The sequence below is a fragment of the Hypanus sabinus genome, chromosome 1 (assembly GCF_030144855.1).
Source record: "Hypanus sabinus isolate sHypSab1 chromosome 1, sHypSab1.hap1, whole genome shotgun sequence".
NCBI lineage: Eukaryota > Metazoa > Chordata > Chondrichthyes > Myliobatiformes > Dasyatidae > Hypanus > Hypanus sabinus.
Window position 1 is genome coordinate 39,953,302 of NC_082706.1, and position 13,621 is coordinate 39,966,922.

The window sequence follows — 13,621 nt, forward strand, 5'->3', positions numbered from 1 at the left end:
ATTTATCCGCGGAGCTGAGTTACCGGACGATTTCTTTATTCACATATCACAGCCGAACGTTCAACTGTACACTTTTCCCACCTACAAAGGATAAGAGCCGGGGATCAGCTGACCGCACAGACCGCCAGACGGTGACCGTTCTCGGCCCTCCACAGGCTCAATGGTCTACATTACGATGTTTCTAGGGATATTATTGAGGTGAAATGTTTGGTGTCTATTCAGCTCTCGACAGAGACAAGGAAAAGTTTCGTCTTTACTTTCAGTAGCTTCTTGTGGCATAGGATAAGTGGCATTATATTGAAAGAGTTTACACGGATTACAAGACCCGAATGGAAGGATAGGTTAAGCTAAGGCACACACTCAAAATTCTGGAGAAAATCAGCAGGCCAGACAACATTCGTGGAAAGAGTACAGCCGGCGTTCCGGGCCGAGATCCTTCAACAGGACTGGAGAAAATAAGATGAAGAGTAGAGTTAAAAGGTGTGGGAGGGGAGGGAGAAACACAAAGCGATAGATGACAATGGGAGGGAAGGAGTGAAGTGAAGAGCTGGGAAGTTGATTGCCGAAAGAGATACAGGACTGAAGAATTGGGAGTCTGAGGGAAGGCGACAGAACTCCATGTAAAAAAGAAAAGGGGGTGGAGCACCAGAGAGAGAGAGGGAATGGGAAGGCAAGCAGATAAGTTCAAAGAGGGAAAAGGGGATGGGGAATGGTGAAAGGGGAATTACAAGAAGTTCGAGACATTTATGTTCATGCCAGCAGTTTGGAGGCTAACCAATCAGAAGATGAGGCGTTGTTCGTCCAATCTGAATGTATCCTCAGCAGGACAGTGGAGGAACTCATGGATAGTCATATCGGAATGGGAATGGGAAGTCGAAATATAATGGGTGGCACTGGGAGATAGCCCTTTTTCTGGAGATAGAGCCTAGGTGTTCAGCAAAGCGGTCTCCCAATCTATGCCAGATCTCACCAATATACAAGACGACACACCTGGAGCACCGGTTACAATATATGACACCAGCAGACTCATAAGCAAAGTGTATGTGTCACCTGGAAGGACATTTTGCAGCCTTGAATGGTAGTGAGGAAACAGAGCGAAGGAGCTTGGCGATACAAACAAGGCCCCAAACAGTCTTTCCAGGTGAGGCAACACTTCACCCGTGAGTCTGTTGGGGTCATATACTGTATGCAGTTCTCCCGTTGTGGCCTCCTATATATCAGCGAGACCTAACATATATAAGGTGTCCATTTCACCGAGCACCTGCGCTGCGTCTGCCAGAAAAAGTAAGATTCCCCCAGTGGTTCTTTATTTCAATTCCACTTCCCATTCCGATATGTCTATCGATAGCCTCCTCCACTGTCGTGATGAGGCCACACTCAGGTTGGAAGGAGAACACTCTATATTCTTTCGTGCCAGCATCCAACTGGTGGCATGAACATGGATCTCTCAATCATCCGGTATATCCCCTCCTTCACCATTCCCCATCACTTTTACCCTCTCTCACCTTAACTGCTTCCCTGCCCATCGCCCCCCCCCCCCCACCTTCACATTACAGGCCCTTCGGCGACCATGTAATCTACTCAAGAAACTGCATAGAATTTCCCTAGCGCATATCTATTTTTCTAAGCTCCATGTAGCTATCTAAGAGGCTCTTAAAGACTTATTGTATCTGCTTCCACCACCGCTGCCGGCAGTGCATTCCACACACCTACCACTCTGTGTGAAACATTTACCCCTGCCATCCCCTCAGTACCTACTTCCAAGTACCTTAAAAGTATGCTCCCTCCTGTTAGCTATTTCAGCCCTGGGAAAAATCCTTTGGCTATCCACATGATCAATGCTCTCATCATCTTATACACCTCTATCATGTCATCTCTCATCCTCCGTCACTCCAAGGAGAAAGGCCAAGTTCGCTCAACGTATAATGTATGCCCTCCAATCCAGGTAACATCCTTTTAATTTCCTCGGCACACTGTCTATATTATCCACATCTTTCCTGTAGTGAGGTGACCAGAACTGAACTCAAAGTGGGGTCTGACTAATGTCTTATATACCTGTAACATTACGTCATGGTGTTTGAACTCAGTCCTACAGTTAATGAATGCCAACATGCCATACGCCTTCTTAACAACGCTGTCAAACTGTGCAGTAGCTTTGAGTGTCCAATGGACAGGGACCCCAAAATCTCTCAGACCTTCCACACTGTCGAGAGTCTTACCATAAATATAATATGGTGTCTTCAAATTTGACCGACTAGATTGGACCTCTTCCACTTATTTGGGTTGAAGTCCATCTACCACTTAGCAGTCCAGTTCTGCATTCTATCGATGTCCCGCTGTAACCTCTGAAACCCTCCAGACTATCCACAAAAGCCCCAACCTTTGTGTCATCAGTAAAATTAGTAAACCACGTTTGTACTTCTTTGGGCAGGTCAATTATAAAAATCGCAATGAACACGGGTCCCAGAACAGATCCCTGCGGAACACCACTGGTCACCAAGAGCCATGCAGAATATGGACCATCTAAAATGACCCTTTGCCTACTATGGGCAAGCCAATTCTGAATCCACAAAGGAAGGTCTCCTTGGATCCTATGGGCCCCGACTCTCGGAAGGAGCCAAGCACAGGGAACCTTATCAATGCCTTACTGAAATCCATATACACTATATCCCGTTCTCTACTTTTATCAAATCGTTTTCTTACATCCTCACAGAATTCAATCAGGCTCATAAGGCACGACCTGCCCTTGACAAAGCCATGCTTACTATCACTAATCAGATTATATCTCTCCAATGCTCATAAATCCTGCCTTTCAGTTTCTTCTCCAATTTATACTTCCGTTCCTGCCTGATAGCTTCATATTTTCCCCTTACTCCAATTAAACGCATCCCTAATTTGTCTGTTCTTATTCCACTCCAATGCTATGGCAAAGCAGATAGAATTATGACTATTGTCTTCAAAATGTTCTCCCACTGACACCTGATCAAGTTAACTTCCCAAAACCAGATCAAGTACAGCCTTTCCTCTTGTAGGCTTATCTACACGTTGTGTCAGGAAACCTTCCTGAACACACGTAACAAACGCCACCCCATCTAAACCCTTTGCGCTAAGGAGTCGACAATCAATATTAGGAAAGTTCAAATCTTTCATCAGAACTTCTCTAATATTACTGCACCGTTCCAGAATCTGCCTCCCTATCTGCCCCTTGATATCCCTGTTTCTATTGAGGGTGGGGTCTATAGAAACACCCGGTAGAGTTATTACCCCTTTCCTGTTTCTGACTTCCACCCACATTGACTCAGTAGACCATCCCTCCATGAATCCCTCCTTTTCTGCAGCCCTGACGCTATCTCTAATTAGCATTGTCACACCCCACCTCTTTTGCCTCCGTCTCTGTTCTTGTTGAAACATCTAAAGCCTGGTACACTCGGTAGCCATTCCTCCTCCTGAGACTTCCAAGTGTTTGTAATGGCCACAGAGTCATAGTTCCACGTACTGACCTACACTCTAAGTTCATCCGCCTTGTTTATGATACACCTTGTATTAAAATAAATACATCTCAAACCATCAGGTTGAGTCCACCTTTGTTCTAACATCTGCCTATCCTTCCTCACAAACTCCCTTCAAGCTACTTGTGCTCCAATCTCCCATCCTCTGCCTCTTCGCTTTGTGTCCCACCCCTCCCCACTGCAAATCCACTTTAAACCATCCCAACGGTATTAGCAAACCTCCCCTCTGTGACACTGGTCCACCTCGGTTTTAAGTGCCTCCCGTCCTTTTGTACAGTTCACACCTGTTCAGAAGAGGTCGTAATGACCCAAATATCCGAATCCCTGCAATCATTCAGCCACGCATTTATCTTCCACCTCATTCTATTACTGTATTTAATGTCACGTGGCACAGGCAGCAATACCGAGATTACTACTGTTGAGGTCCTGTTTCTCAGCTTCCTTCCTAACTCCTTGCATTATGCTTTTAGGACTTCCACCTTTTTTCTACCTATGTCGTTGGTACCACGACGTCTGGGTGCTCACACTCCCATTTCACGCTCCTCCCTCCCTTTCTTTCTTCCATGGACTTCTGTTTTCTTCCCTCAGACTCCCCTTTCTCCAGCCCTGTATCTTCCTCACCAAGTAACATCTCAGCTCTTTATATCACCACACCCCATCCCAGTTTCACCTATCACCCTGTGTTACTCCCTCCCCTCCCCAACTTTGAACTCTACTCTCATTTTGTTTCTCCAGTCCCGCTGATAGGTCTCGGCCCGAAACGTCGACTGTAATATTTTCCATAGATGCTGCCTGGCCTGCTGAGTTCCTCTAGCATTTTGTAGGCGTTGCTTGGATTTACAGCATCTGCAGATTATCTGCAGATACGTTACGCCATGCGGGCGTTTATTGTTTTTTTTGAATCAGGGAAGAGAGTTGTAATTTTATGTAGAAGCTCCCAGAGTGCAAATGGTAAGTTCCCATCTGCCTTAGCACAGCGATCAAAATTGTGGTCACAGATTTAAAATAGTTAATAAAATGAGTGCAGGAAATGTGAGGGAAAAAGTTTCTGACTTCGAATATGTTCCGCGTCATCACTGCCTGAAATACTAATGTGGGCAGAGACCTTCAACATTGGAACGTTCAGATGTGCAGTCGGAAAGCAATGGTTAGCAGAGATACATAACCTGTGCAGGAAGGTGGTTTTATGCTAAGGCAGACAAACTATGCCATGCGTGAGTTTATTGTTTGTTTTCGATTAGGGAAAAGAGTTGTAATTTTATGTGTAACCCTCCTGAGTGAAAATAAGAAGTACCCATCTGCCTTAGCAAAGTGATCCAAATTGTGGTCATGTTTTAAAATAGTTGGTGAAATGATTGGAAGAAATATGAGGAAAACATTTTCTGAGTTAGAATGTGTTCCGCGTCATCATTGTCAGAAAGACGAATGGAGGCAGCGACCCTTAACTTTGGCATGTTCGGATGTGCACTCAGAAGGCAGTGACTTGCACAGATACATAGCCTGTGTTTGCAGGTAGGTTTCAGTCGGATAATTCTTTTTTTAGCTTAGATAGAATAAGATGAAATGCATCAGTCTCTGTTATAAAAGAAATGAACTGCCGGAGATTCATCAGGTGGAGAAGCATCTGGACAGAGAAGCAGGAATTGTTGACGTTTTGTGTCGCGAAAGTGCTTCAGCTCCGAGAGGGAAGTTAGGGGAAAAGGATGAGACAGGGCAGGTGTGAAGGCAAGTGGACAAAAAACTTCGTGTCAGGCATTTTCTGCAACTCTACCGTATTGCGGCCGAAGTGGTGAATCCAATGCTGCATTATTCTTTCGCTTGGTGCAGTCGGAATACAATTGAAACTCCCTTGCTGTCTTATCTGCGCCTTGTGCTGCGCGTGACCGTTGGTTTGGTGTTTTGCACCTTGGCCCCGAAGTAAAGCTGTTTCATTCGGCTGTATTTATGGGTATTCATGAATGGTTAGTTACAACTAAACTTGAAATTGAACTTCCATTCAACGAAGTACACCGACCTCTCTGTGCAAAACTCGAGTCTGCTTTGTTCAGATAATTATTGAAATTCAACACGGCTTACTGCTTGTTCCTTATAGCCCTCATCACACTTGTAGCTGCCAAATACATTTAAGAGATATCAGGATGCTTGTGTTTCTGCGCGGTTATTTACATAACATATGTCCTCTTTTTATTGACTAATATACCTTGTTTTTAGCAAACGAATAATCTTCTTAAACTACAGAATATCCGTGAATGTCCTCTTAAGATAAATCTTTCCTTTCAACGTAATCAACACTACCAGACTTTTGTCAGAATTTCTGTCTGGATGGAGCAGGTTGAAAAGGCTGAAGCTAATAGAGTCAGAGGAGAAGCTGTTTCGCAATAGTGAGTGTTTCAACAAAGATCCCACTTCTCAACTTTGATGTTTCTTCAGCATTTGTCTCTTTTTATGTGGCCGAGTTAGTTGTTACTACTTCCCTCGAGTTCTGGTGAAGATTTCACTACACCACCGGCCACACTGAGCTTTAGAGACTTCCATATGCGAGTACACTGGGCAAGTCATCTTGGTATATCACCGCAAGATAGGGAAGCACTCTAATCCTTATGAGACAGCATTATAAAGCATCCCGTGGTTCTGATTTGCCAGATTAAACTGTGTCTAATTTCAATTGCCTTTAGCCAAAGGATCACTGGAGGAAAAACAATTCTTTATTTGTCATTGTGTAATGAGGCAGGTTTAATGAGACAACTGAAGGTAAAAGAACACCTAGGACGTAGCAACCATAACATGATAAACTTCAGCCTGTAACTTGCGAGAGGGAGAAACACGGAAATCTGATGTAACTATAGCGCAGTTAAAAAATGATAATTTCAGAGGATTGAAGGAGGAACCGGCCAAAGCTGACGGGAAGACAACAGGGAAGACAGTGAAACATCAGTAAGTGGAGGCTCGATGAATAATTCAAGAGACAGAGCAATTTTTTTTTCCGGGGAAGAAGAAGCACATTGAACAGAGGACGAGAAAACCATGGTAGAAAGGAGAAAGCAAGGACGGCAAAAGATGACAGAAAATATTGGAAAGGGTAAAGGGAAGCCTTTAAGACCCAACAAATGTTGTCGAGAAAGGTATAAGGGGAAAGAACATGTAATAAAAAGTCAAGGTAGCCAAGAAGGTAAAAGAAAATAGCAAACGGTTTTATTTTGAATACATACTGGGAAAGTGGGAAGCAAGAGCGGTCATTGGACCGCTTGAAAACTAAGCTGGAGCAGTACATGGGGAAAAACAGGAAATGGCTGAGGAGCGAATGTTGACTCCTACTTTGTTCAACTAACCCTTTGCTTAGATAAATGATCGCACAAATCCTAACTAATTTAAACAACTCGTAATTTTATTACATTAACTTTATTTTATCAATACGATATCCACTTTATGTTATATGGACCTAGGTTAGCAATTACTGAACATTATTGTTGCTTTAGAAATACCTCTCCGACTTACAACACCGAAATAGGCAAACTCTCGTTTGCTTCTCCATTTTCTAAACATAGGGCTTTTCTTTGTGACAGTTAGTCTCCGGAGTTCTCGCTGATCTACCTCGGAAAATTTCGTTATTATTCTTTTCCCTTATCAGTCCTGCGCGATTCTGTGGGTTCTGATTTACCAGATTAAACTGCGTCTAATTTCAATTGTCTTTAGTCAAGGGCGACTGATGAAGTTACCTATTTGCTACTCTCCCAAATAGCGAAGTGATCCCGATGCTTTCTCTTTATGATATTTCCGCTGAATCGGGCCATTTCAAACCAGTTATGTCCAGTTCATTTAGACACTGGGCCCAGGTTACTTCAGCTCACAGACAAAACCTACTCTTTTCACTCTTTTGGAAATTATCTCTGATTTAGTATATTATGGATATTACCTTCATTATCTTCTCTTTCGACTACTTCAATTCCGGAAGCGTTTATTCAGATAAGCACTTCAAAATCTGGTAGTCAGAAGAATAACCTTGTAAAACGACAACCTCCACTTTATTCATCATGTTGCAAAAAAGGACACTTTTGTATCCACTCGTCCATTACCCTTGTCTTATTCCTACTACCTATTTTTCCGTAGTTTAATTTCGGAACGCCAACACGAAATAAGCACGTCACATCAGTCCTTACAGTGCAAGACAACAGTAACATGCCAGAAATTCATGAGAGTCAGTGGACAAAGGTGAGCGGCACGGCTATTATTAAGCAAAAGATGCTGGAGAAATTGAAATGTCTGAAAATGGATAAATTACCGGGATTTGATGACCACACCCTCATATTATGAAAACAAAACATGATTGAAGAGATTATGGAGCAGAAAGGAGCCGAAATCTCATATGACATACCACAATTTAAGAAGGAGCAAGACAAAAGACAGGACATTATGAGAGGGTTAACAAGACATCCGGGGGTCGATAAGACATTTGAGTTCATTATTAAGATTAAACTGCTGGAATATATGATAAAATGTGAAGGAACCAGCACAGTTTGGTTACAGTATTTCTCTCCTGGCAGTGTTTTTAAGTATGCATGTAACAAGAAGTTTAGTCAAAGAAAAGTCGATAAATGTTATTTAACTGTATTGTAGAGGACCTTGGATAAAATGCAGGATACGAGACTGCTAAACAGAATAAGAGCCAATTGAGTTTGAGGCACCGTACTAGCATGGTGCCAGTAACTACCGGTAGTCAAAGAAAAGGGATAAATTGCACCTTTACTTTATGGCTGAGGGGACTAGTGGAGATCTACAGGAGTCAGTGTCCGAACTACAAAGTTTCACTCTATACTTTGATGTTTTGAATGAAGGAACTCATCATACGGTGGCTAACCTTGTGGAGTAGAAAAAGACAGATAGAAGAACAGTTAGTTACCCAGAGACAAGAAGTCTGCAGGACTTTCACACGTTGGGAAAGTGGGCACATTCCGGAGGGTTAAACAATCTGGAGGGTTAAACAGACGGAGCGGGGGTCAGCTGTGATACAACTTGGTGGTAAAAATTAAAGGTGCAGACTCGATTCTAAATGAAAGTACACTGAAATTAAAGGGGACTTGAGAGTCAGACTTTCGGATTGGCTCATTAATTTGCAGATTGAGCCGATGGTAACGTGCGGAAATGCAATGTGACCATGGATTTCCAAGGGACAAGGCACATGTGTATGTACTACTGAAGCCATTGAAACCGAAGCCAAGGCATGATCTGAAAATACTCTGGAGGAGCTCCAAAAGATTTATCCCAGCAACAAAAGGGTTAACATATGTAGGGCGCTTGATGCCCCGGGTCTGTACTTATTGAAGTTAATAAAAATGAGGTTGGGACACTCTGAGGCCTACCTGAAACATGAGGGTCTAAAAGAGGTAGGCGTGATGAGGACGTTTCCGTTCTTATAGGAGAATGTATGCACGCAGAGTATAGCCTCGGAATAAAACAGACCAGGAACAATTTCTTCACCAACATGTTGGGGAAGCTTTGGAATTCGTTGCCACAGAGGCTTTGACAGCCAATTCACTGGGCACATTTAATACAGTGAAGGGTAGATGCATGATGTGTAAGTGATTAAATTCCAATGTCAGATATATATTTTAATTTTTTTATTGAGTTTTCCAGTGTTTACGAAAAGAAAGAAAAAAAATTATCAACCCTTCCCCCCATCCACTTAACCCCTCCCCCCTAGCATATCCCTATAGAAAGAGAGAAAAAAAGAGAAAAAAAAAGAATGCCTGGATATCGGAACATCCCCACATGCTCCATGGAGTTCGTAATAACTTTAGTATATATATTTATTTATTTCCTCAAATAACCAGTAATTTTATCTTCAGAGCACCTATATATTTAATCTTATCTTTTGTAAATAAAGGTGCCAAATTTTCAGAAATGTTTCATATTTATCTCTTAAATGATAAGTAATTTTTTCAAGTGGAATGCAGCTGAAGATTGTCAGACATATGCCAGATATGTCTTCAGATTCCATAAACTATTTTGCTCGTTCTTTCTAACACTAATTCCCACTTCTAAGTTCTGAACCAATCTTTTAAATCTACAGAGACATGCTTTTTAATGCTATTACTTACATAAGACGTTCTCTTTACATGAATCACATCTTTTTTTTTAAATTTTACAGGTCAAAATTCTACCACTGCAACACCTGGAGAAAGGACGAACACAGGTAAAATCTTAGCTTTCAGTGCAATCCGCAATTCTTGTCCTTTGTACGTTTTTCCATCTGATAGAGCAGATTATAAAGTCTGCAGGAATTTTATGCAGTAGTCGTAAAGAGAGTAGAGGAGATTCGGTTCACAATAGTGGATGATTCAATAAAGATCTCACAGCTGAGCAACGGATAATTATTATCGAGGGCAATAGAATAGGAACTAACCTAACGTTATGTAAAATGAACAGTACTGTAGCAACACTTTCCTTTGGACATTTATGCCACATTCACAGGACAGTGCTCCATACAGATTACAACACTTTATAATAGTGAAGATCCAAGGTATTGCAGGAATGGTTCGATTCTGTCATGATTTAGAGTAGGCGGCATTTGAAAAGACCACAAAGCCATGAAACAGAGAGAATTAGGTAAACTCCATTTATTATCGCTCTCAACCCCAGAGTCTTGCCTTCTCCTCGTGACATTTGACACCTGGCTTATCAAGAACCCATGAAATTCTGATTTTAATATACTCAACAATTTGCCCTACGCTGCTGTTTGTGGCAGTGAATTACAGGGAATAGGCAATCTCTGGCGAAAGGAATTCATTCTCGTCTCTGTCCTAATTAGACGTCCCTCTACCCTGAACCGGGGCCCTCTAGTCCAAGATTCCCCCACTACAGGAAATATTGCATCTACATCCAGAAGCTAGGCTTTATAACATACGACATACTTCAGTGAGATTCCCCTGATTCTTATCTCCCACGAGTATAGGGCCCAAACCATCACATTCCAGTCACGTTAAACTTCACATTCATTGGATTATTATTCTGAACCTCCTCTATGCCCTCTCCAACGCAAGCACCTCTTTCCTTAGAAAAAGGGACTAAATCAACTCACAATAATCCAAGTGCGTCCTGATCAATCTCATTATGAAGCCTCTGCATTATATCTTTGTTTTTATATTCTTCTCCTCTCGAAGTTAATGCTAACATTGCATTTCTTTTCCTTACCACCGACTCAAACTGTAATTTAACCTTTAGGGAATTCTACACAAGGAGTCGTAAGTCCCTTCACAACTCTGGTTTTTTAATGTTCTTCCCATTTAGAAAATAGTCTTTGTCTTATCTTATTTAGCAGCTTCATATGCGCACCTTGTCAAAGGTCTTCTGAAAATCCAAGTAACTCTCTGACCCACTGGCTCGCCACTGTGTATCTTGCCAAAAAGAATTCCAACTAGTGTGTCAGACAATACTTCTCCTTTAGGAACAATGCTGAATTTGGCCTATATTATTACGTGCCTCCAAGAACCCTAAAACATTACCCTTAACAATGGACTCCAACATCTTCCCAACCACTAATATTAGAATAATTGGCTCATAATTTGTTGATAGGTCATTACTAAAGCCTCCATAATATTTTCAGATACTCCTGGAGTTATTTCATCTGATCGAGGTTACTTATTTACATCTGGACATTTTAGCTTCACAAGCACCTTCTCCTGGGAAATTGTATCTACACTTAATTCTGTCACCTGGCACTCAGGAAACTCTGGTGTACTATTGGTGGTTTTGCACAGTGAACACCGACGCAAAATACTTTTTAAGTTCGTCCGAAATGTCTGCGTCCGGCACCCTTAATCCGCATATAATTTGTACAAACAAAGTTAAGAAGAATAACTTGTAAAGATACTTCCCGGACATGAATTCCTTCGCATACAATTGAAAATGCTGACAAAGTCGCGGATGAAATGGGGGGGGGGGGGGTTGTTGCGCTGTGTTGTAAATTTAAATAAATCATTTAATAGTAAGGAATGACAAAGAACCATATGTTGTAAAATCCTTGTGGATAGGGTTGACGAACCTAAATTCAAGCAGTAGCAAGGCAAAAGACAAGACATTCTAAGCGGGATAACGCGACCTCCGTGAGTCCATAAGATTTTTCAGTTTCTTGTTAAGATTAAGCTGCTGGGATATATGATAAAATATGATGCAATCAACAGTTTTGTTAAAGGATTTCTTTCCTGGCAGTTTTTTTTTAGTATACTTCTAACAAGAAGGTTAGTCAAAGAAAAGTTGATAAATGTTATTTAACTGTATTGTAGAAGACCTTGGATAAAATGCAGGATATGAGACTGCTAAACAGGATAAGAGCCTATTGAGTTTGAGGCACCATACTAGCATGGTGCCAGTAACTACTGGTAGTCAAAGAAAAGGGATAAATTGCACCTTTGCATAATGGCTGAGGGGACTAGTGGAGATCTACAGGAGTCAGTGTTCAAACTACAAAGTTTCACTCTATACTTTGATGCTTTGAATCAAGGAACTCATCATACGGTGGCTAACCTTGTGGAGTAGACAAAGACAGGTAGAAGAACAGTTAGTTACCCAGAGACAAGAAGTCTGCAGGACTTTCACACGTTGGGAAAGTGGGCACATTCCGGAGGGTTAAACAATCTGGAGGTCAGCTGTGATACAACTTGGTGGTAAAAAATAAAGGTGCCGTCTCGATACTAACTGAAAGTACACTGAAATTAAAGGGGACTTGAGAGTCATATTTTCGGATTTGCTCAATAATTTGCAGATTGAGCCGATGGTAACGGGTGGAAATGCAATGTGACCGTTGATTTCCAAGGGACTAGGTACATGGGTATGTACTACCGAAGCCATTAATACCGAAGCTAAGGCATGATCTGAAAAGACTCTGGAGGAGCTCCAAAACATTTATCCCAGCAACAAAAGGGTTAACAGATGGAGGATGCTTGATGCTCCGGGTCTGTACTTATTGAAGGCAGTAAGAGTAAGGTTGGGATACTCTGTGAAGCCTACCTGAAATATAAGGATCTAAATAAGGTAGGCGTGGAGAGGACGGTCGTTCGTATAGGAGAATCTATGCACATAGAGCATAGCCTCAGAATAAAACTGACCAGGAGCAATTTCTTCACCAAAATGTTGGTGAATCTTTGGAATTCGTTGCCACAGCGGCTTTGACAGCCAATTCACTGGGCACATTTAATACAGTGAAGGGTAGATGCATGATGAGTAAGTGAGTTAATTCCTATATCAGATATGTCTTCAGATTTGACACAATAGTTCTGCTCATTCTTTCTAACACTAATTCCCACTTCTAGGTTCTGAACCAATCTTTTAAATCTACAGAGACATGCTTTTTAATGCTATTACTTACATAAGACGTTCTCTTTACATGGATCACTCATCTTTTTTTTAAATTTTACAGGTCAAAATTCTACCACTGCAACACCTGGAGAAAGGACGAATTCAGGTAAAATCTTAGCTTTCAGTGCAATCCGCAATTCTTGTCCTTTGTATGTTTTTTCCATCTGTTGGAGCGGACTATAAAGTCTGCAGAAGTTTTGTGCAGTAGTCGTAAAGAGAGTAGAGGTGAAACGGTTCACAACAGTGGGTGATTCAACAAAGATCTCACGGCGGAGCAACGGATAATTATTATCGAGGGCAATAGGGCAGATGATTGAATAGGATGCAACCTTACTTTATGTAAAGTCAACAATAATGCAACAGCGCTTTCCTTTGGTCATTTATGCCACATCTACAGGACTGTGCTCCACACAAATTCCAAAACTTTATAATAGTGAAGATCCAAGGTATTTCAGGAATGGTTTGATTCTGGCATGATTTAGAGTAGGCGGCATTTGAAAAGACCTCAAAGCCATGAGACATAGGAGAAGAATTAGGTAAATTCCTTTATAGCCCATTTATTATCACTCTCAACCCCAGAGTCTTGCCTTCTCCTCGTGACATTTGACACCTGGCTTATCAAGAACCCATGAAATTCCGCTTTTAATATGCTCAACGATTTGCCCTACACTGCCGTTTGTGGCAGTGAACTGCAGGGAATAGGCAATCTCTGGCGAAAGGAATTCATTCCCGTATCCATTATAAATAGACGTTCCGCTACC

At 41.8% G+C, this 13,621-nt stretch overlaps 1 protein-coding gene across 1 annotated transcript in view; it reads left to right on the forward strand.

Annotated features, from left to right (window-relative positions):
* The window catches only part of LOC132398128 (uncharacterized), a 103,029-nt gene that overhangs the window by 16,637 nt on the left and 72,771 nt on the right, over positions 1-13,621 (forward strand). Inside the window, exons 3-4 of the mRNA XM_059977193.1 lie at positions 9,655-9,699; positions 12,922-12,966. Of these exons, the coding sequence (XP_059833176.1) occupies positions 9,655-9,699; positions 12,922-12,966 (90 nt within the window). The remainder of the gene's footprint in view (positions 1-9,654; positions 9,700-12,921; positions 12,967-13,621) is intronic.